At 38.7% G+C, this 25814-nt stretch overlaps 1 protein-coding gene across 17 annotated transcripts in view; it reads right to left on the minus strand.

The window, feature by feature from the left end:
• Positions 1 to 25814, minus strand: part of dst (dystonin) — a 299316-nt gene that overhangs the window by 246837 nt on the left and 26665 nt on the right. Inside the window, exon 1 of one of the 17 annotated variants that reach the window (XM_061910362.1) lies at positions 24083 to 24268. The exons of the other annotated variants lie outside the window; for them this stretch is intronic. Coding sequence (XP_061766346.1) covers positions 24083 to 24158 — 76 coding nt within the window. The 5' untranslated portion in view covers positions 24159 to 24268. Of the gene's footprint in view, positions 1 to 24082; positions 24269 to 25814 lie in introns of those variants that run through there. 17 annotated transcript variants of the gene reach the window in all.

Below are 25814 nucleotides of genomic sequence, written 5' to 3' on the forward strand. Positions count from 1 at the left end.
ATGTTAGCATTCATTAGCTTGCAGTCATGCAGTGACCAAGTATGCCTGATTAGCACTCCAACAAGTCAATAACATCAACCAAGCTCAGCTTTGTGCAATCACGGACAATATAAAACGTTTGGTGGACAAAATGAGACAAAGAAAGAGTGACATAAAACACGTCTTTCTGTGGCAGCGTCGGAGAAAGTTATACATAAACAAACCGTTGAGTCACAGGCCACACAACGGTGAGTTCAAGGACCGCTGAAATTAGTAGGACGAAATGGCGCTCGCCAAATACTACAATGAAGCATAAACACAAACTCATTTAATAGTGGGCTTTCTGACAATCCATACATTTTCGAAAAAGCTCCACAGAGCCACTAGGGAGCCACTAAAGCAGGGGTCACCAACGCGGTGCCCGCGGGCAACAAGTGGCCCGTAAGGACCAGATGAGTCGCCCTCTGGCCTGTTCTAAAAATTGCTCAAAAAGCAGCACTTACCAGTGAGGTGCCTCTATTTTTAAAATTTTATTTATTTACTAGCAAGCTGGTCTCGCTTTGCTCGACATTTTTAACTCTAAGGGAGACAAAACTCAAATAGAATTTGAAAATCTAAGAAAATATTTTAAAGACTTGGTTTTCACTTGTTTAAATAAATTCTTTTTTTTTTTAACTTTGCTTTTTATATTTTTCAGAAAGACAATTTTAGAGAAAAAATACAACCTTAAAAATGATTTTAGGATTTTTAAACACATAAACCTTTTTACCTTTTAAATTACTTCCTCTTCTTTCCTGACAATTTAAATCAATGTTCATGTAAAAAAAAATTTTTTATTGTAAATAATAATAAATACATTTTAATTTAATTCTTCATTTTAGCTTCTGTTTTTTTCAATGAAGAATATTTGTGAAATATTTCTTCAAACTTATGATTAAAATTCAAAAAAAAATATTATGGCAAATTTAGAAAATCTGTAGATCAAATTTAAATCTTATTTCAAAGTCTTTTGAATTTCTTTTAAAATGTTTGTTCTGGAAAATCTAGAAGAAATAATGATTAGTCTTTGTTAGAAATATTGCTTGGTTCAATTTGTTATATATTCTAACAAAATGCAGATTAGATTTTAACCTATTTAAAACATGTCATCAAAATTCTAATATTAATCTTAATCAGGAAAAATTACTAATGATGTTCCATAAATTCTTCTTCTTATTTTTTCCAAAAATATTCGCATTAGCTAGTTTTTCTATTCATTTTTTTCGGTTGAATTTTGAATTTTAAAGAGCCGAAATTGAAGATAAACTACATTTTTCTAAATTTTATTTTCATTTTTTTCCTGTTTTCTCCTCTTTTAAACCGTTCAATTAAGTGTTTTTTTCATCATTTATTCTCAACAAAAAACCTTCCGTAAAAGAAAAAAAATGTACGACAGAATGACAGACAGAAATACCCATTTTTTTATATATATATAGATTTATTTATCAAAGGTATCCATCCATCCATTTTCTACCGCTTATTCCCTTTCGGGGTCGCGGGGGGCGCTGGCGCCTATCTCAGCTACAATCGGGCGGAAGGCAGGGTACACCCTGGACAAGTCGCCACATCATCGCAGGGCCAACACAGATAGACAACATTCACACTCACATTCACACACTAGGGCCAATTTAGTGTTGCCAATCAACATATCCCCAAGTGCATGTCTTTGGAAGTGGGAGGAAGCCGGAGTACCCGGAGGGAACCCACGCATTCACGGGGAGAACATGCAAACTCCACACAGAAAGATCCTCAGCCTGAAATTGAACCCAGGACTGCAGGACCTTCGTATTGTGAGGCAGACGCACTAACCCCTCTGCCACCGTGAAGCCTTATTAAAGGTAAATTGAGCAAATTGGCTATTTCTGGCAATTTATTTAAGTGTGTATCAAACTGGTAGCCCTTCGCATTAATCAGTACCCAAGAAGTAGCTCTTGGTTTCAAAAAGGTTGGTGACTCCTGCGCTAAAGAGCCCCATGTGGCTCTAGAACCGAGTTAGGAGAATAGAGTGCTAAACACAATACTGGCCTACAAAAGGATGATGAGCCGGCTCTGCTTTCCTGCGATTTAATAAGCATGTTGTTATTATGTGGCAAACAGGAGCGAGACGACACATTTTTGTCATTCTTGCTAAGTGACAATACAAGTCGGCTCTCTCCAGAGGGCAAAGCAGGCGTCTAAGATATGTGACAATAACAGCACAGACACTGAAACAGGTTCCGAGTCTTATAAGCAACCCTTCCGGCCTTACAGGCGCTATGCAGACGACAAGCAGATGTTGTGAAACAAGCACAGGTTGAAGGTACGAGCAACTTACAGTGCATCCGAAAAGTATTCCCAGCGCTTCACTTTTTCTACACTTTGTTATGAGACAGCCTTTTTCCAAAATGGAATATATATATTTATTTTTTTAATTCAACATTTATTTAACTGTGACAAAACGCCATTGAGAGGGGGGCTTGCCCACATCTGAGGTCCTCTCCAAGGTTTCTCATAGTCAGCATTGTCACTGGCGTCCCACTGGATGTGAATTCTCTCTGCCCACTGGGTGTGAGTTTTCCTTGCCCTTTTGTGGGTTCTTCCGAGGATGTTGTAGTCGTAATGATTTGTGCAGTCCTTTGAGACATTTGTGATTTGGGGCTATATAAATAAACATTGATTGATTGATTGATTAAAAACCTCTTTTTTAAGGGAGTCCTGGCCAACAGGCAGCAAAGTTACACATAAAATGATATTCACGTTACACAATAAAATGACAGGATGGACATCAAGTACATTCATTTGTGTCCGCCAAAGTCTAGACCAGGGGTGTCAAACTCATTTTTAGATGTAGGGGGGGCACATGGAGAAAAATCTACTCCCAACTGGGCCGGACATGTAAAATCACGGCATGATAACTCGAAAATAAAGACAATTTCAGATTGTTTTCTTTATTTAAAAATACAACAAGCACATTCTGAAATCGTACAAATCATAATGTTGTTGGTTTTTTTTTTTTAATACTTACATATTTTTATACTTACATAAGTGAAAATCTGTAGATCAAATTTAAATCTTAATTTAAAGTATTTTGAATTTCGGGGACGGCGTGGCGGGGTGGGAGAGTGGCCGCGCGCAAAAACCGAGGGTCCCTGGTTCAAACCCCACCTAGTACCAACCTCGGCACGTTCGTTGTGTCCTGAGCAAGACACTTCACCCTTGCTCCTGATGGGTGCTGGTTAGCGCCTTGCATGGCAGCTCCCTCCATCAGTGTGTGAATGTGTGTGTGAATGGGTAAATGCGGAAGTAGTGTCAAAGCGCTTTGAGTACCTTAAAGGTAGAAAAGCGCTATACAAGTACAACTGTTGCGAACTCGCATGGCTGCAGTTGTGTGTCCCCGATGATGCAAGAATCCAGGAGAGTTGAGTGAAGGTAAGAAAATAATTTAATACTCATAAAAAAACTGAAATAAATATGAAGCAGTCTTGCATACTAAATTCTCCAACATAGATTTTATCATCGAGCACTGAGGAGTGCTCGAGTGAAACATAAATAGAGACTAGTGTGATTGACAGCAGGTGTGAACCGCTGCCAATCAACGAAAACAGAAAAACAACAGTGCTCCGTGAATAAAACAGGAAATACAACAAAATAAGAGCACTGAACAGGAAGTAAATACAAAAACACTAAAAACTAACAGAAATGAAGTGACAGATTGTCACAACAACCCATTTATATGTGCACTGGCTTCCTGTGCACTTAAGATGTGACTTTAAGGTTTTACTACTTACGTATAAAATACTACACGGTCTAGCTCCATCCTATCTTGCCAATTGTATTGTACCATATGTCCCGGCAAGAAATCTGCGTTCAAATAACTCCAGCTTATTAGTGATTCCCAGAGCCCCAAAAAAGTCTGCGGGCTATAGAGCGTTTTCCGTTCGGGCTCCAGTACTCTGGAATGCCCTCCAGGTAACAGTTTGAGATGCTACCTCAGTAGAAGCATTTAAGTCTCATCTTAAAACTCATTTGTATAAATAGACTCCCTTTTTAGACCAGTTCATCTGCCGTTTCTTTTCTTTTTCTACTCTGTCCCACTCTTCCTTGTGGAGGGGGTCCGGTCCGGTGGTCCGGTGGCCGGTGCTGATATCAAACAAACCTACCAACCGCCCTCGGATTGTAAATAATGTAAATAATTCAATGTATATACTCTGATGATTAACTTGTGGGATGACTGTATTATGCTGATAGTATATATTTGGACCATGAATTAATTAATGTGGACCCCGACTTAAACAAGTTAAAAAACTTAGTGGTCAATTGTACGGAATATGTACTGTACTGTGAGATCTACTAATAAAAGTTTCCATCAATCAATCAATGTCAGGAAGTGGCTTGCAGGTGAGAATAAATTGTTTTTTCTAGCTGCAGACAAAAATATGCTACGTGGTGCCCACGGCACGGAAAACAAGAACGATAGCCAAAAGATGCTAGTAACAATACAGACTAGGAGCGAAAATGAGAACATAACTTGTTGCATGGGCGCAAACAAAACCACCAGACCGAGTAAAGCCAGGGCATGGACTAAATAGCTCTCTGATTAGTACCTGGGAAACAGGTGAGCATCCCGAACACTAAGCAGAGGCAGGTGAGAGTAATCTGCCGTCATGGCAACTGAAACACACAAACTCAAAAGGTGCTGAAAACAAAAGTAAATCGAAAACGCAAACGGACTATGATCCGTTTCCAGTGGAGGCCGCCCTTTGTCACCGATTCTGTTCATAACTTTTATGGATATAATTTCTAAGTGCAGTCAAGGCGTTGAGGGGTTCCGGTACCAAATACTACCACTTCTGCTTATTGCAGATGATGTGGTCCTGATGGGTTCATCTGGCCAGGATCTTCAGCTCTCACTGGATCGGTTCGCAGCCAAGTGTGAAGCGACCGCAATGAGAATCAGCACCTCCAAAGTCCGAGTCCATGGTTCTCTCCCAGAAACGGGTAGAGTGCCATCTCCGGGTTGGGGAGGAGACCCTGCCCCAAGTGGAGGAGTTCAAGTACCTAGGAGTCTTGTTCACGAGTGGGGGAAGAGTGGATCGTGAGATCAACAGGTGGATCGGTGCGGCGTCTTCAGTAATGCGGACGTTGTACCTATCCGTTGTGGTGAAGAAGGAACTGAGCCGGAAGGCAAAGCTCTCAATTTACCGGCCAATCTACGTTCCCATCCTCACCTATGGTCAGGAGCTTTGGGTCATGACCGAAAGGATAAGATCACAGGTACAAGCGACCGAAATGAGTTTCCTGCGTTGTGTGGCGGGGCTCTCCCTTAGAGATAGGGTGAGAAGCTCTGTCATCCGGGAGGAAGTCAATGTAAAGCCGCTGCTCCTTCACATCGAGAGGAACCAGATAAGGTGGTTCGGGCATCTGGTCAGGATGCCACCCGAACGCCTCCCTAGGGAGGTGTTTAGGGCACGTCCAACCGGTAGGAGGCCACGGGTAAGACTCAGGACACGTTGGGAAGACTATGTCTCCCGGCTGGCCTGGGAACGCCTTGGGATTCCCCGGGAAGAGCTAGACGAAGTGGCTGGGGAGAGGGAAGTCTGGGCTTCCCTGCTTAGGCTGCTGCCCCCGCGACCCGACCTCGGATAAGCGGAAGAAGATATGGATGGATGGATGGACTATGATCCGAGCAGCGGATCATAACATACCAGTTTTAATTTATCACAAAAAACACTGTTGTGGAAATTCTCAATGTTTTCATGAAACCTATTTTTGGCATGAAAACTATAGTTTGCTATAGACATGATATATTTTGCATTGAAACACTATGAGCTATAATGGAGACACTGTGTTTTGGCTTAAAAACAGTTTTTGGTCATGAAAAAGCAACATGTCATGAAAACATTATGTGGTGGTGAAATCATTACATTTTGTTATATGAATTGTAGATTCTGTAACAAAAACACAATTTTGTAATGAAAATGCTATATTGTGCTGTACTGTATGAAAATGTTACGATATAACACAAAGTTATTATATATTGCCAAGCATTTGCAAAAATGTGCCATGAAACCATAAATTTTGACATGGAAAACCGTATCTTGGTAATTAAAAGTCTTATCTATTTTGTTTGTAAGCAACCCCCTACATTTTGGCATGAAAATATCTATTGTCATGGAAATGTTATAGTCGGCTACCCCGCCTTCCGCCCGATTGTAGCTGAGATGGGCTCCAGCGCCCCCCGCAACCCTGAAGGGAATAAGCGGTAGAAAATGGATGGATGATGTTATAGTTGGCTGTATACCTAAGAGGCACAAGACATTAAAACAACATTGAGGACTTGGTGAATTAGGTCCTGACGTTGATCAACACAAACATAACGTTGAAACAACATGCTTTTTGCTTTTTTATCAATGTTGGGTTCTGACGTTCATTTGAAAATTTTAATTTGGTCAATTCTCAATCAACAACGTTGTCGCAATTTACAAATTAAACTATTTTGCAACGTTGTTTCAAAGTCCATTTTAAAGGACATGTTTCAATACTCAACACTGTATCAATGTCTTGTGCCTGCTGAGTAGTGTTTTCCATAAAAACATTATATTTAAATTGCAATATTTTGTCATGAAACACTTTAGTTTGGTATGGAAAACCCTTGATTACAACCCATGATAACAACACATAGTGTGTCAAAAAATGACTGCTTATCATGAAATGTATGCTTTAGTACAAAACAAAACAAAAAATTTTTGCCATGAAACATATGAACTATAATTAAAAAAATGTTTATTTTTTTCTTTGAAAACAGTTTCCTTGTCATTAAACCACTATTTTGTGGTTAAACATTTTGTTGCAGCAACACATAACACTTTTTTTTTCTTCTTATATTTATATAGCGCTTTTCTCTAGTGACTCAAAGCGCTTTACATAGTGAAACACAATATCTAAGTTACATTTAAACCAGTGTGGGTGGCACTGGGGGCAGGTGGGTAAAGTGTCTTGCCCAAGGACACAACGGCAGTGACTAGGATGGCGGGAGCGGGAATCGAACCTGCAACCCTCAAGTTGCTGGCACAGCCACTCTACCAACAGAGCTAACAACAAATATTATTTATTGCCAGGGTTTGTTTTTTTCATGAGAACGTTACATTTTAGCATGCAGTTCTTATATTATGCGATGAAATTGCAATAATTTGCCATGATCTTTGTAATTAAAACTCAAATTGCCCGTTTCAGAAACAACTGTCAATAAAATGCTCAAATTTGTCATATATCCTATATTTTGGCATGAAAATCTGAGTTTATAATAAAAACATGATATTTTGTCATGAAAACACTATCGTGTTGTGAAATCATTCTATGTTGCCATAAAAACAATATTTTGTTTATAAAAAGATTGTTCTGTCATGAAACACTACATTTTGTCATAAAAACTATACTGGCATGAAAACAGGATATTTTATCATGACACACAATATTTTCTCAAAAAACTACATTTTAACAAGAGAGAGTACATTTTTGTAATGAAAACATTATGCTTTGTCACAAAAACAGTTGCTTGTCATGAGAATGCTATAGTTTGTTATTAAACACCACATTTGGAGAGGAAAATACTTATTTTTGCCTTGTATTCAAAGCAATTTGTGTTATTTTTATGATATTCATTACTGAAAATAAATACGCATTCAGAAATCAGTGAAATTTAAGACATTTCAGATTTTTTTTGGTATTTTTAAAGCGTTACGTTAGCTGGAATCGATCTTATTAATAGTTTGCACAAAGCATCTTTACAATCACTGCCAACAAATGTGTTTCCTGTTGCCTTTCCAAATTCAATTGCAGGCATGTGCCGCTCTCGGCGGAGAGGGGCGGGGAGGTTTGCTGGCAAGGAAGAGGAATGGCTTGAGCGTGTGAGTCAGAGACGGAATAGATGATGTCATGTGAGAGGAGCTGAACAGAGGAATGAGGTCCGGTCCTGCTGCTCTCCTCCTTGTCACCATAGCAACATACAAATACAACACTTGGACTCACTGTGTACCAATACTTCTAGATATAGATAGAAGACGCAAATATTAATATATATAATTGCGTGCATGTATATATATATATATATATATATTTATGTACACATACACATGTACATATATATATATACATATATGTACATTTATAAGTACATATATACACACATATATATACATATAAACATACATATATACACATATATACGTACAGTATATATATTCATATATATACATATACACACCCACATACATATATAAATGTATATACATACATATATATATATATATATATATATACATACATATGTACATATATATATATATATACATACATACATATATATATACACATATATATATATATATATATATACACATATATATATATATATACACATATATATATATATACACATATACATACATATATATACACATATATATACACATATACATATACACATATACACACATACATACATACATATATATATATATATATATATATATATATATATATATATATATATATATATATATATATATATATATATATATATATATATATATATATATATATATATATATATAAATGTACAGTTAATATGAACAGAATTGTTATTGGTATCGGCTGATCTCACTAATGGATTATCGCAATCGACAGCAAAAAACCCTGATTGGAACATCCATTGTTACGTCATTTAATTTCCCGGTAGTATTCAGTGGTTAACTTTTTTTTACACTTTATGTACTGTCACAATATTAATTACAAGATTGCCTGCAAAAATGTTTTATAGAGGCAGCCATTTGACTGATTATGTCTAGTTCCATTATTATTAATATAACCAAATGACAATATGTTTCACCATGAGGGCACCAGTGTAATGGAATTAGATTTAAATTGGTATGCAAGATTTCAGGGGGGAAAAAAAGGAAAGACCATATAAAAGGATTACCAGCAGGCATAGCTGTAAGATTACTGAACACCAGCTGAGGTGAAAACTGATCCAAGGTTGATTGCGTTTGTGGTGAGCAATTTTGGTGATCTCATCCGACATGAAACGATGATTTAACATAATAATTGAGAACATGACAAAAACATCATGTACTGACAAAAAAAAATGCATCATATTGCAGCTATTAATATGCTGATTTAGATGATCTCTGCTCTGTTTTGGGTAGCCCTGACCCACTAATTGAATGTGTTTGCAGATCTGGGACGTTAATCTGATAAGCACATTAGAGCACTCTGATGTTTTAAATGTCATTGCTCAGTCAAAAAGGAGTGCCACCATCACCGCTATCAACTCGACACATGAACAAGTCTGCGGAACTTGGACGCTGCGCCCATAAAAACAAAGTGTCTTTTGTACAATAGCAGTCAGTCTCCATGGAGAAAGGCTGACGGGTTATGGGTGGGTGGGTGGGTGGGTGGGTGCACGCGTGATCGCTGGGCCGCTTGAATGTGGTGTGTGGGAATGTCGACGTGAAGCAAGAGGGGATGAGCAGGGCGACGCCCAGGAAGAAGGACAAAAGAAGGGATGGTGCAAAAAAAATATTACAAAACCCATAATTTACTGTTGCTCCTTGATGTGTCGTGTTTGGACATGCAGTGAGCTTTAAAAAATGCTACAGATTGAGATGTTTCACTCAAACACACAATTTCTCATGAAGGAGTTTTGACAACCCTATTCAACTGCCCTCACGTGCAAACTTGGGATTGACTAAAGTTTATGCATTTGATTCCTTTAAAATATGCAAGGTTTATGTCATACTGTGAACAAGAGCATGTATTGTCTATGTGTGATGATGTAAAGGAGGTGTGGTTGGAATGTATAATTAGTATGTGGCATTGTAGGACTTTTTTAAAATTTGATTACATGCTATAGTATAATTTTATTGTTACAATTTTATTGCATGTTTTTGTATCTCTTTAATCTAGGTAGCAAGGGACTGCAGATGGAAATGAGCTATTTAGCTAAAGTGGGGCAAAAAAGTATTTAGTCAGCCACCGATTGCGCAAGTTCTCCCACTTAAAATGATGACAGAGGTCTGTAATTTTCATCACAGGTACACTTCAACTGTGCGAGACAGAATGTGAAAAAAAAATCCTGGAATTCACATTGTGGGAATTTTAAAGAATTTATTTGTAAATTATGGTGGAAAATAAGTATTTGGTCAACCATTCAAAGCTCTCACTGATGGAAGGAGGTTTTGGCTCAAAATCTCACGATATATGGCCCCATTCATTCTTTCCTTAACACGGATCAATCGTCCTGTCCCCTTAGCAGAAAAACAGCCCCAAAGCATGATGTTTCCACCCCCATGCTTCACAGTAGGTGTGGTTTTCTTGGGATGCAACTCAGTATTCTTCTTCCTCCAAACACGACGAGTTGAGTTTGTACCAAAAAGTTCTATTTTGGTTTCATCTGACCACATGACATTCTCCCAATCCTCTGCTGTATCATCCATGTATCCATTTTGGTATCAACTCAACTCGTCGTATTTGAAGCCATTTGACCAATCGATGTGGTTTTTCACAAGGTTTGACGTCAGCAGATTATCCCTATATAGTAGAGATTTACTCAAAGTGCTTTACGTGAGTCCGCCATTGCATTTTGCGCTGCAGTCAATAAGCTCCTTCTTTTTCTCTATCATTTTCTTGTGGGGCAGACTGGCTCTTACATGCACATGCATCCTCCACTGTTGCCATTTCCAGAATACAAATGGGTGTATAGTTTTAACTTAATCCGTCAGTAGACTTGGTACGAAAGCGCTAAAACTTACAATATGGGTGACTGGGAGATGACACTGTCGAAGTGGAGGCAAGTAAATAATGCATCAATGAAACAATGCATCCCGAAGAGACGGTTAGAAAGCAGATTTAAAACGGTCTTTAAAATACAACTTGATTGACCAAAGAACCAACATTACATGTTATGTACAGTAGGAAGGGGATTCATACGGCCCTATTTGATGTGGTTTACCTGACACATGAAACGTGAGAGGCACACTATCCACATTACCAACCATAAATATAAATATCTTCAAATGTCTTTTGTGGCAATTCCAATTTTGACTGCAGCATCAGTTGTTATGTAGTGTGGCGCTTTCCATCATTTTTATCAGACTGCATTGCTAAATGATTAACACCCCTTCTTCCTCTCGCAAGAGATCCACTGAATGGGGGACATATGAATCCCTTCCCTACTTTATACCACAAGAAAATGTTCTAAATATAGAAAACAAAAATTATAACGTGACCCTTTTAAGGTCAGGTTGGTGTTTCTACATATTTTACAGCAGTCAACTTCTTTTTACACTTGTCCAATAATTATTTATGTTAGAAAGTTAGACGAATCGGGTCTGTGTGTGACCTAAACCCCCTTCCCTAAACTTCCTGTTATCCATTCAAGCAGCTAATGTACTGCGATCCAAATAACATGTAACAAGTGCTAAACAGCATGTGCAAACTATAAAATTGTGTATACTATAAGTGGGCATGTTGAGTGTGTTGCAAAATTGAGAGCAAATATAAAAGTGGCGTAGACCACTCAATTAAAAGGGGTCATATTATGATTTTAGTTTTACATTTAAAACACTTCTTTCTGTTCTACATAACATGTAAAAGTGGTTCTTTGGTCAGAATTTTGCATAGATTATGTTTTACAGACCGTTTTCAAGCTGCTGTTGGACCGTCTCTTCAGGATGCGCCATTTTGTGAGTGGTCTTATTTACGTGCCTTCACTTTGACAGCCTCTTCTCCCCGTCAACCACGTTGTAGTTTTTCGCGCTTCCATAGCGAGTTTACTGACGAATATAAGTTTAAACTATATGCTACTTTGTATGAGAAATGGCAACAGCGAAGGATGCATGTGCATGTACGAGCCAGTCTGCCCCACAACAAGAGGATAGAGAAAAAGAAGGAACTTATTGACGACAATGTTGGACAACAATAGCGCACTTGTGCAAAGTTTTTTGGGTAAAACTTTACCATATATGGAGATGTCTGCTAACATCACCAATGGAAAAAACATTACGAGTAGGGCAAGTTCCAAACGGATCGTTTAGCGGAAGTATAATGGAAGGCAAAATTATTTAACAAATATATAGCCGCAATGCCTCTATGGTTTGATTGTACATTTTTGGGACTTGTGCAGATCCCAAGTACATAAGAGGAGGTACCAAAAATTAAGAAAAGCTGGTTTTGCATAATAGGACCCCTTTAACTCTTGATAAATCCCATTACAAGTGCTAAATGATTAGATTTGTATCTCCTCCCCCAGTATTGTAGTCGTTCTGATAATCAGCATATAGACTTAGACTTAGACAAACTTTATTGAGCCACAAGGGAAATTATTCCACACAGTAGCTCAGTTTCAAAAGGATGGAAAGCGTAAGGATGGAAAGGATAATGCAGGTATTAAGTAGACTAAAAATGTACCATTGTAGAAATATAAACTACAGCATATATTTAGTATTTACATATTATATATACAGTATATAACATATACTGACATATTACATTATATTTATAATATAATTATATATGTACGTGCATATATATATACATACATACATACATATACTGTACATATATATATATATATATATATATATATATATACATACATATATATATACATACATACATATACTGTACATATACATACATATACATACATACATACATACATACATATATATATATATAAATATATATATTCTGCATCTACATGAAGACAGACACGCTAAATTGATGGTGCTCTTTTTTTTGCTCATTTAAAACTTGTGTGGTGTTCGGGTCTGTGGGACCCGTTTTCATTTTTCATTGAAAGAAAAATGAAAATGATACAACTAATTAATTTTTCAAACTAAGACTCACTGACTTTGGCTCATTTTCTGTGAAGAACATATATCAGAATACATATTAAATGACCACACACCATACACCCCCCCACGCCCCCACACACACATTTCTATTACATATAAGATGTCCGGGTTCACTGGACTCGGGGCTAATAGAAGTGTGGAAATTGATGTTATGTGTACCACACACACACACACACAGCAGGCCTAGACAGGAGGAGGACAGAGTGTAAGTACAAAGAACATCAGAGGGTCAAATGTGCGAGAAAATGAGAGCAGACAGTGTTGACAAACAATGTTGCAACCTTGTGTGGGAACCGCAGGTGCAGAAACACAAATGAAGAATCCCTCTGGGATGCAGAAACTGGCAGATAAATTTTTCCGCGCAACGTTCATGTTGTTGTTACTCAGCCAGCGTTTGTGGGTCTGATGGACCCATTGCATTTTGTGGCTTTTAATGCATTACAATCAGACACTTTTATGTTAAAATACTGAATAAATGTTTATTGGGATATGGTAGGGCTGGGCGATATATCGATATATACGATATATCGGGGGTTTGTCTCTGTGCGATATAGAAAATGACTATATCGTAATATTCGAGTATACGTTCTCACGCAGTTGCTTTTAGCTGCGGGCGTACACTTCAGGCTCTTCTTGCTCTTTCCTGTCTTTCCTTCTCACAGACAAGCAGGCGCACAAACTTACATATGTCACATACTGTCACGTCATACGTCACATACGTGTCCGCCCTCGCAGAGCAGAGAGGTAGCATACTGGCCTACGTTAGCTGCTAATGTAGCCTTACGAGAGAAAGAAGGTGCGGATCTGGTAACAAATGAAGGAAGACTTAATTCCCGATAAAAACACCAGAGTTTCCATCGTCTGGCGGTGGTTCGGCTTCAAGTGGGAATATGTCGAATAGACAACCGTAATTTGTCAAGTGTGGGGGGAAATATGTGTTGCTATAAAAAGTAGCATTACTGCTAATATGTAGCATCATTTGAAAACCCACCTGCTAGAGAATGAAGAGAATTTAATAACCTTAGTAAAATACCACATAGTGAAGGACGAATACTATTTGATTTCCTATTATGCGCTCCTTTTTATTTGACACTTAAAATGTCTCTGACAATCTTGCACTTTATGTTTTGGAAATGACTTGAATGTTTGTGCCATTGCTTAATAACTTTAATAAATACACTTTTGGTCAATTGACTTAGTTGTGATTTCCCTCTCTGCATGAAAGTTTAAAAGTAGCACATAATAATGCAGTATGAAGAAGAATGTTTTAATGTAGACACATAGAATCATCATACTGCTGTGATTATATGCATCAAGTGTTCATTCAAGGCCAAGGCAAAATCTCGTAATATATATCGTATATCGCGATATGGCCTAAAAATCGAGAGGGGCCAGATGAGGTGGTTCGGGCATCTGGTCAGGATGCCACCCGAACGCCTCCCTAGGGAGGTGTTTAGGGCACGTCCAGCTGGTAGGAGGCCACGGGGAAGACCCAGGACACGTTGGGAAGACTATGTCTCCCGGCTGGCCTGGGAACGCCTCGGGATCCCCCGGGAAGAGCTAGACGAAGTGGCTGGAGAGAGGGAAGTCTGGGCTTCCCTGCTTAGGCTGCTGCCCCCGCAACCCGACCTCGGATAAGCGGAAGATGATGGATGGATGGATGGATGGATGGGCCTAAAAATATTGCGATATTGAAAAAAGGCAATATCGCCCAGCCCTCGGATATGGTAAACATCTGTCCAGTATTTTAACATAAAATTGTTTGATTGTGAGGCGCTAAAAGCCACAAAATGCATCGGGTCCATCAGACCCACAAACGCTGGCTGAGTAACAACAACATGAACATTACACAAGGGTTAAGAGACGCGATCCTCATTGCACAAGCTTAGTAAATCTGCTTTGCGTGCGCTATCAAGTTTGCACGTGTTTTAAACCAATGCATGCACATTTTATTTTTTGAAAGTATAAACAAATATCAGTAGTTAACTTATTTTTACACAAAAAAAGAATACACATTACATTTCAGACAAGCTTGATCAAAAACTAGAGATATCTTAACCAAATGTTGCAAGCTTTAAAGCTGTTTCAGTTTTAAAGACTGTTTGAGTAAGTTAGAGCAGCCCACCAAACAGGCTTTGCCAGAAAACTGGGATCCAACACAGACCAGTGCTATTCACAATCATACAGTATGTGCTCAAGAAACTCAATAGTTGTAAAGCCTTCCATTGAGTCCCAGTCCAAACCAGTGTGTTGTTACCTCTAATACCTAATTAGGGCAGCATTCTCGCCGGCAAGCAGAAATAATAAATACATACAAGTTCTGTTATACTGAGTCATGATTAAAAAGCTCGGAACATGTTTAGTATTAATGCTGAAATGTTGTCATTAGTGAAGCTTTTTGTAAATAGATATGCTATTTTATTGGAAGCGAGTGGAAATATTGACTGTATGATTTGACAAGAAGGACAAAGAAATCACTGTGCATTCCCTCCGGCTGTTGGCTGGTCCTTGTGCTTGTGTTTGGCTACTGTTGATGTTTTGGCTCTGGAAAATGTGTCCTTTTTATTCTTATCAAATCACATGGGGAGAAGTTTGAGGCTTGGACTCATCATTGACAACAGTAATAAATAAAAATCCAAGCGACGACAAGATACTAATCATCGATGAGTGATATCAGCCGATAACAGTGCTGATACCAATGTATTAATTGCGAATTTTTCAATGTATTTTTGGTGAGCGCTATTAAAATGTTTATAATATCAACTAGGGGTACTCAACAAATATAGATTAACGTCCGAATCGCGATTTTCCTTTTTTTTTTTTGGAATCCGATTCTAAATTGGTTCATTAGTTGAATCAATTAAAAAAAACTAATTTTTTTCACTTTTTTTTGGATTAAAACCAATTAAAACTATTGTTTATTTTATTATTATTCTTGATAATGTTGCTTTTATAAATTTTTGCATTTTCATTTTTTTTTAGTATTGTATTTAAAAGCCCTGCGATGAGGTGGCGACTTGTCCAGGGTGTACGCCGCCTTTCGCCCGATTGTAGCTGAGATAGGTACCAGTGCCCCCCGCGACCCCAAAGGGAATAAGCGGTAGAAAATGGATGGATGGATGGTTTTTAAAAGCCTTTTTAAAAACCTCGGCATCCCACGAGCGGAGGAGCTTTTGTTACCTTTAACCTGTTTTGAAAAGGTTTATCATCCATCCATCCATTTTCTACCGCTTATTCCCTTTGGGGTCGCAGGGGCGCTGGTGCTTATCTCAGCTACATTCGGGCGGAAGGCGGGGTACACCCTGGACAAGTCGCCATTACATCGCAGAAGGTTTATCATTTATATAGCAAACAAAATATTACGAAAAAAAATTGAGAATCAATTCTGAATTAAATCGACACCCCAAAAATGGGAATCGAATCAAATTGTGAGGTTCCCAAAGATTCCCACTTCTAATGTCAACGCAATGGGCTGAACATTTTTATTTCCCCTCGGGGATTAATAAAGTATTTCTGATTCTGATTCTGATATTCAAGCTAGTTCGTTATTTGCTTTCTTAGTGTGTAATATGTTCAGCCTGGCCCTCCAGTGATAATAATACTTAAGACACAAGGAAAGGCAGTTTAATTGGAGGTGATTATTATTAACTTAGACAAGCGGCTCCACGCTGTTTATGGAGACCCATAATTATCTGTGAGCTGCTTGTCAGCCGGGGGACTAAAAATAAATACAATAGTGTCAGCTAGAGGGGATTGGCGGTTGTTATCAACAATAAAATGCATTAATCGACAATGAAGATCACATACTTTTTCAGTTAAAAAAAAATCAGCTGATACTGATTGGGGGCTGCGACTACATCAAAAACAGAACTTACTATCTTTGAAAAGACGTTTTTTTTTAAAAATATGTTTAGTATTGAATGCATGTGTACCTAATGTTGTGACCGCACATGTGTACTTGGTTACATTGCTTATTAAAGAACCATATGAACAACATTTTATCATTCGGTAATTACTTTAATGGAAAAGTTGGTTGGTCTTTTATGAATAAATATATTTTCCTTATAATAAACAAGAACGTTATGACTTTCAAAGCCAAAACCAAAAAACACCCGTGTGTTTCGACACTTTGCTTTACTAGATCATCAATTCTCTAAAAGGCTTTCCTACAATTAACAATTCTACCAACCAGCTGGAAAATCCACGTAAACTCATACTTGTCCTTTGCGATGATACAAAATGAATTGTAAGTCCATAAAACGCTTTCTATAGAACTGCAAAATGAAGAAAAAACAGCAAAACACGTCTTACCCTTCTTGATAAAATTCATCTTTGGTGCAAAAACAATGTTTATGGTGCACAAACTTGGGTGTTTGTAAGAAAATAAGTCCTGTTTGCTGGCTTCCTCCTAATGATGGCACATCATATGATCTCACTAGAGCCTCGTCAGAGAGTTGAACCTCACAGCTGACTGACCTCGGTGGTTTATGCAAGTAACAGCTCATAAGTGCACATTGTATCCATTCTCTTCCATGTTTTTGTTTTAGTTGGCTGGGAGGAGGCACAAGAGTTAAAGGCCTACTGAAATGAGATTTTCTCATTTAAACGGGGATAGCAGGTCCATTCTATGTGTCATACTTGATCATTTTGCAATATTGCCATATTTTTGCTAAAAGGATTCAGTAGAGAACATCGACGATAAAGTTTGCAACTTTTGGTCGCTAATAAAAAAGCCTTGCCTGTACCGGGAGTAGCAGACGATGTGCGCGTGACGTCACGGGTTGTGGAGCTCCTCCCATCCTCACATTGTTTAACATCATAGCCACCAGCAGCGAGAGTGATTCGGACCGAGAAAGCGACGATTTCCCCATTAATTTGAGCGAGGATTAAAGATTTGTGGATGAGGAAATTTAGAGTGAAGGACTAGGGAAAAAAAAAAAAAAGGCGAGGGCAGTGGGAGCGATTCAGATGTTATAAGATACATTTACTAGGATAACTCTGGAAAATCCCTTATCTGCTTATTGTGTTACTAGTGTTTTAGTGAGATTAAATGGTACCTGAAAGTCGGATGGGTGTGGCCACGGGTGTGGTGACCGCCAGTGTCTCCGGTGGGAGGAGGTAACAGAGTCCGCAGCTGCAGGAGGACGCAAGCTCCGCTCATGTCTACGGTAAGAGCCGACTTATTACCACAATTTTCTCACCAAAACCTGCCGGGATCTATGTTCGCTTGACCGCTTTGTTCCATAGTAAAGCTTCACCTTCGGGAATGTAAACAAGGAAACACCGGCTGTGTTTTGTGTTGCTAAAGACAGCTGCAATACACCGCTTCCCACCTACATCTTTCTTCATTTACTTCTCCATTATTAATTGAACAAATTGCAAAAGATTCAGCAACACAGATGTCCAGAATACTGTCTAATTATGCGATTAAAGCAGATGACTTTTAGCCGTGATCGGTGCTGGAAGAACATGTCCGCTACAACCGGTGACGTCACGTGCACGCGTCATCATTCCACGACGTTTTCAACAGGATACTTTGTGGGAAATTTAAAATTGCAATTTAGTAAACTAAACTGGCCGTATTGGCATGTGTTGCAATGTTAATATTTCATCATTGATATATAAACTATCAGACTGCTTGGTCGGTAGTAGTGGGTGTCAGTAGGCCTTTAACAGCCCTGCTGTCAGCTCGAGTTTAGCTCCATGGGATCGCCACACCCTTCATCAGCAGAGCCTGACAACTCATGTGCATGATTTTGCCTCAATAAGCGCTCACGTGCGATTTGCTCACATCAGCCGCATACACAGCGCCACGCTGCACACTACAAAAGGAGCATCTCCAAGGAGGGGGAAACGCCTCGTTCTGCTTTGTCATTGTCTCGCCAGTCTCACATCCTTTAGGTGACCAGCCCTAACGGAAGATCTACTAAATCATCTACTAAATGACACATTTCATGCTGTCATTAAGAAAAAAATGCTTCTTTGGAACAGACTACCATCATGGATGACAAACATTTGGTCATTTTTCCAACATATATAGAAATTAGAACTGTGGTTCCTTTCTGGGATTAAAACTGACAAATGTAGAGCCATACCATCACCATATAGATCAGGGGTGTACAAACCTTTTGACTGGGGGCCGCATTGGGGTTAAAAAATTTGGCCGGGGCCCCAAAGCATGCAATATATATGTGTATATATATATATATATATATATATATATATATATATATATATATATATATATATATATATTAGGGGTGTGGGGGAAAATAGATTCGAATTTGAATTGTGCGATTCAGAATCGATTCTCATTTTTTAAAAATCAATACATTTTTTTATTTCATCTATTTTATTTTTTAATCCAACAAAACAATACACAGCAATACCATAACAATGCAATCCAATTCCAAAACCAAACCTGACCCAGCAACACTCAGAACTGCAATAAACAGAGCAATTGAGAGGAGACACAAACACGACACAGAACAAACCAAAAGGAGTGAAACAAAAATGAATATTATCAACAACAGTATCAATATTACTTATAATTTCAGCATAGTAGTAATTAAAAATCCCTCATTGACATTATCATTAGACATTTCTAAAAATAAAAAATAAAACACAATAGTGTCACAGTGACTTACACTTGCATCGCATCTCATAAGCTTGACAACACACTGTGTCCAATGTTTTCACAAAGATAAAATAAGTCATATCTTTGGTTCGTTTAATAGTTAAAACAAATTTACATTATTGCAAATAGTTGATAAAACTTGGTCCCTTACAATTATAAAATCTTTTTTTGAAAAAAAATCTACTACTCTGCTAGCATGTCAGCAGACTGGGGTAGATCCTGCTGAAATCCTATGTATTGAATGAATAGAGAATCGTTTTGAATCGGAAAAATATCGTTTTTGAATGGAGAATCGCGTTGAATCGAAAAAATCGATTCATAATCGAATCGCGACCCCAAGAATCAATATTGAATCGAATCATGGGACACCCAAAGATTCGCAGCCCTAATGTGTGTGTGTGTATGTATGTATATATATATACATATATATACAATATATATATATATATATTGCATTGGGGTTAAAAAAATTGGGCTGGGGAACCAAAAGCATTCAATATGTCAATATCTATCTATCTATCTATATATATATATATATATATATATATATATATTTTTTTTTTTTTTTTTATGGATACATAACCCTTAAGATGTAATTTAAACATTCTTGGTTGGTGTTAAGACTCTTTCTGCTTCAGTACTAGCAGTGATACGCTTGAACTGCTTTGCTAAATTGGCGACACGTTTGGTCATGTTTTTGATGATTTCTTTTTTTAAGTCCATGAATATAATCCACTTCTTCTTCTGAGCAGTGTTTTTTAGCTATTGGCTATTGCTGGCGAGTAAGACCAGATGTGTTGGTCGGATCTAACGGGCTTCATTCACTGTGACATTTTTGGGAAATAAAAAAACAAAACATGATGTATTGTTTTTATTTTTATATGTTACATTGCAAATTATTTGTTTTTATTTGTATACTTTATTAAGATTATTTATTTTTTGTTATAATTTTTTATTTTATTTCATTTTTAACCTGTCAAATATAAACTTCTACTACTTAATTTGCTATGTCAACTAATGTCGAGGATGCTCTTAACTCAGATTTTTTGCTCGCAACTTAAAGCATAACAACAGATCTTATCTCATGACATTTGTAAATTGGGGCCACTGTGGTATAATGTCGGCAGTCAGTTTTTTTTGTTTCCTTTCAAGTGTGTGGTGGTATACGTCCCACCATCGCTTAAATGTATAACTTCATGACATAGTGCAGTATTTTGATTTGAAACACATATTATCGCGTTGATTCGTAATCCAAAATACGGTGGTCTTTGAGAGACAAAAGACATATGCGAAAGCACTCCGTTTTACTCGCTTAAAATGCTGTAGGTTTCACCATATCGTAGATTTTGGGGGGATATTAGTAAATTTTTTAAAGCATGTTGTACAATGTTTGGTCCTAAACTAAGCATTGTCAAGCATACAATGGTTAAATAAAAAATATTAACACTGGAGAAGACCTATTCAATCAAAGCACGCTGTTCAGTATTGTGGCCTATGATAGGCTCAGCCTAAGGCAGCATTACTTTAATGGATTAAGAGCGTAAATGTGGTGTTATTTCATGTCTAGAGGGTTCTCATAATGTTAAAAATGTATTTAGAGAATGCTTTAGCTATGAAAATATTTGATTTATAATTAATGATTTCTACTTTAAGGAAATTAATTTATCACGGTTTGGTCTACAACCAATAAACAGTGATAAATAGGGACAACTGTTAATACTTTCCAGTCCAATAAAAAGGTAATACATACACAATTGATTTTAACTACTTACTATAGTAGAACTACTTGTATCCTGAGAGCTTTATTGGTGAAATGTATTGCAACATCCATAATTTGGTTCCATTTTAAGTACAACAAAAAAGGTGTGCCTCTTAACCACAATAATTGCTTGTAATAATTTACTCATTGGCCCTTGGTGACAATAAACAATGCAGGGGTGTCAAACTAATTTCATCCCAGGGGCCGCGCGGAGGAAAATCTATTCCCATTCGGGCCGGACTGGTAAAATCATGGCATGATAACTTAAAAATAAAGACAACTTCAAAATTGGTTTCTTTGGCCAAAAATAGGACAAACGTATTCTGAAAATGTACACATGAAAAATAATCCTCTTGGCAAAAGACTTCAAGTTAGTGGAAAACTCTTGAGGAAAAAAATTGGTGCAGTTTCCAATACACTACGTCTCAGTGTTTTTACAAGAACATTACACTTTAAGCACTTCCTGTTCAGCATTATCGTGTTGGCAGTTCCTTAAAGAGGTGTTTGGAAAAGCAACAGAGTGTTTCCTCAAACACTCGGTGGGTGACATCCACAACTGCCACAACACATTCATTTACCATCATTCAAATATTACAATAATATAATCAAAACAATAAAAGCCGGATTAAAGGTAACATAACTACAAACGTTATCAATGTGATCATAAAATAACAGAACAAACAACAGCACACGTTTTCACCATGGAGTTCAGGGTGCACGCCGTGCTTTCAACAAACAGAGCGCTGCATGGAAATGTGACTACAAAGATGATGGTCATGTTGACTTTGCATTTTACTGTTTCGTTATTTTTATCTGTTGAGCGGATTATTTACAATTTTTAAATAAAGGTATTGTGCGTTGCTACAGCATTAGTCTGTAAACAGTGTCATATGTGACGTGGGTTACACTTGAATTGCTATTGCGACATCCAGTGGACACATTTATAACAGCAAAATTGCAGCTCACATTATACTTAAAGGCCTCCTGAAACCCACAACTACCGACCACACAGTCTGATAGTTCATATATCAATGATGAAATATTAACATTGCAACACAGGGCAATACGGCCGGTTTAGTTTACTAAATTACAATTTTAAATTTCCTGCGGAGTTTCCTTTTGAAAACGTCGCGGAATGATGACGCGATGTGTGTTTGTGACGTTATTGGTTGGAGGGGACATATTAGCGCAGCACCACTTACGGCTAAAAGTCGTCTCTTTTCATCGCGCAATTACACAGTATTCTGGACATCTGTGTTGCTGAATCTTTTGCAATTTGTTCAATCAATAATGGAGAAGTCAAAGTAGAAAGATGGAGGTGGGAAGCTTTAGCCTTTAGCCACACAAACACACGGCGTTTCCTTGTTTAAAATTCCCGGAGGTTAAGCTTTACTATGGATCAGAGCGGTCAAGCGAACATGGATCCTGACTACACGTCAACCGGTAGTTTTCGGTGAAGTGAAGTGAATTACATTTATATAGCGCTTTTCTCTAGTGACTCAAAGCGCTTTACATAGTGAGACCCAATATCTAAGTTACATTTAAACCAGTGTGGGTGGCACTGGGAGCATGTGGGTAAAGTGCCCAAGGACACAACGGCAGTGACTAGGATGGCGGAAGCGGGAATTAAACCTGCAACCCTCAAGTTGCTGGCACGGCCGCTCTACCAATCGAGCTATGCCACCCCGGTGATAAAATTGTGGAAATAAGTCGCCTCTTACCGGAGATCAGCGTCCTCCTGCAGCTGCCGTGACTTCTCTCAGAGACTCTGGCGTCAAAACACCCGAGGCCACACCCCTCCGACTTTAAGGAACTATTTAACTCACTAAAACACTAGCAAAACAATAGGCAGATATGGGATTTCCCAGAATTATTCCAGTAAATGTGTCTAAAAACATCTGAATTGCTCTCACTGCCCTCGCCTTTTTTTTTTTTTTTTTTTTAAGGCCTTCACTCTAAATTTCCTCATCCACAAATCTTTCATCCTGGCTCAAATTAATGGGGAAATCGTCGCTTTCTCGGTCCGAATAGCTCTAGCTGCTGCTGGCTATGATTGCAAACAATGTGAGGATGTGAGGAGCCCTACAACCCGTGACGTCACGCGCACATCGTCTGCTACTTCCGGTAAAGGCAAAGCTTTTTTATTAGCGACTTAAAGTTACAAACTTTATCGTCGATGTTCTCTACTAAATCCTTTCAGCAAAAATATGGCAATATCGCGAAATGATCAAGTACGACACATAGAATGGACCTGCTATCCCCGTTTGAATAAGAAAATCTAATTCCAGTAGGCCTTTAAACAGTGTCATGTGTGACGAGGGTTACACTTGAATTGCTAATACGACATCCAGTGGACACATTTAGAACAGCAGTTTTTTTTTTTTTCAGTAAAAAAAATTGCAGCTCACTTCATGTTATTCTTAAATTTATTTTGCAGGCCGTGGGCCGGACTAAACCTGTACGTGGGCCTAATACGGCCCTCGGACCGCACGTTTGACACCTCTGATCGACATCTTACTCCAGACTTGACTATTACAACAGACATCCCAAATTCCAATCAAATGACCAATATATCAACTAAGTCCCACCATATGCTCAAATCGACCCTGCATACATGAAATATGCCCACCTTCCCACCGCAATGATAAAGACCAGCCACTGAAAAGGTTATAGGGGGTCTGGCTGGGTGGGTCAGGCTGACATTTACTGCACGCCAAGCAGCAATCAGACAACATTTTTTCAACCTTCCCCACCACCAAATCAGCAGTTATTTACCTTTGTATTTTTCCAAAACGTCCTCATAAGCCTGAAGGTATTCCTGCTCGTCCGACAGCACATATCCTTGCGCCATAACACAGCCTCCCCACACTGGACGCTCACCAGCGGACAGGGACACTGGCGTGTACGTGCGCGCGCGCGTATAACGTGTGCGTGCGTGCACGCGCCTGTGTGCATGTGTGTGGTGGCTACTCAAGAGTGATCGGCGCTGTTGTTGCATCAAAGGAAACGCCCTAAGTCCCGCCCTTGTCTGCACGTCGTCCAATAGGAACTACTTCCTGTCAGGACTGGACTGGAGTGAGAGGAAAAGCTGGGGAAAAAAAAAAAATGTCGCCATGCACTTCGCCTGTCAGGTTGTTTGTTAAATTAGGATTTTTTTTTCACAATTTGAGATACAAAAAAAAATACTCAAACACAGTAGAGTCAACAAATCCGAGTGAACAAATAAAAGATTAAAAAACAGAGTGCAATGACAATTTCCTTTTTTTGCTCTTCACAATGCTATATCGTTAGATTTAAAATATCCGCAATACATACCGTATTTCCTTGAATTGCCCACGGGGCGCTAATTAATTTAGAACCTCTTCTCACTCCTGCGCTTACCAAAGGCATGCGGTAAAAGTAAGCATGCGCTAATTATTTTAAAACCTCTTCTCATTTAGGGACGGCGTGGCGCAGTGGGAGAGTGGCCGTGCGCAACCCGAGGGTCACTGGTTCAAATCCCACCTAGAACCAACCTCATCACGTCCGTTGTGTCCTGAGCAAGACACTTCACCCTTGCTCCTGATGGGTGCTGGTTGGCGCCTTGCATGGCAGCTCCCTCCATCAGTGTGTGAATGTGTGTGTGAATGGGTAAATGTGGAAGTAGTGTCAAAGCGCTTTGAGTACCTTGAAGGTAGAAAAGCGCTATACAAGTACAACCCATTTATCATTTATTTCTCACTCCGGCACTTACCAAAGGCATGCAGTAAAAATTTGAGTGTGATGTAAGCTTGGACCTTAAATCAGTGGTTCTTAACCTTGTTGGAGGTACCGAACCCCACCAGTTTCATATACGCATTCACCGAACCCTTCTTTCGTGAAAAATGTAATGATTTTTTTCTTTATTCAAGTTAAAGTTGTATGTTTTTTTTACTGGTGCACAAAAATGAACCGTACATGAGTACCACCTTGTTCAAAGAACAAAACCAACACAATGCATGAACTCACAACAAAATACACTCGTATAAATCAGACGGAATTTAGAGGGAACATTGTTTGGGGGTATCCGTAATATGCGGATAGGGATAAGTTTTTATTTTTACGATGAGTTGGGTGTGTCTTGACCTCCGCGGCAGAGGTTCTGTCGAAACACTTAGGCCGACTGACCGAACCCTCAGGGTTCGATCGAACCCAGGTTAAGAACCACTGCCTTAAATCTTACTGAATAGCTCTTAATCTTAATCTCCTTCCCGAACGCCTCCAGAGGGAGGTGTTTGGGGCACGCTCAACCGGTAGGAGGCCAAGGGGAAGACTATGTCTCCCGGCTGGCCTGGGAACGCCTCGGGATCCCCCGGGAAGAGCTAGACGAAGTGGCTGGAGAGAGGGAAGTCTGGGCTTCCTTGCTTAGGCTGCTACCCCCGCGACCCGACCTCGGATAAGCGGAAGAGGATGGATGGATGGATGGATGGATGGATGGATGGACGGTATATTTTAATCAATAAACTGATTAATCAGTCTTTGTTATTTC

This window comes from Nerophis ophidion, linkage group LG09 (genome assembly GCF_033978795.1).
Source record: "Nerophis ophidion isolate RoL-2023_Sa linkage group LG09, RoL_Noph_v1.0, whole genome shotgun sequence".
Lineage (NCBI taxonomy): Eukaryota > Metazoa > Chordata > Actinopteri > Syngnathiformes > Syngnathidae > Nerophis > Nerophis ophidion.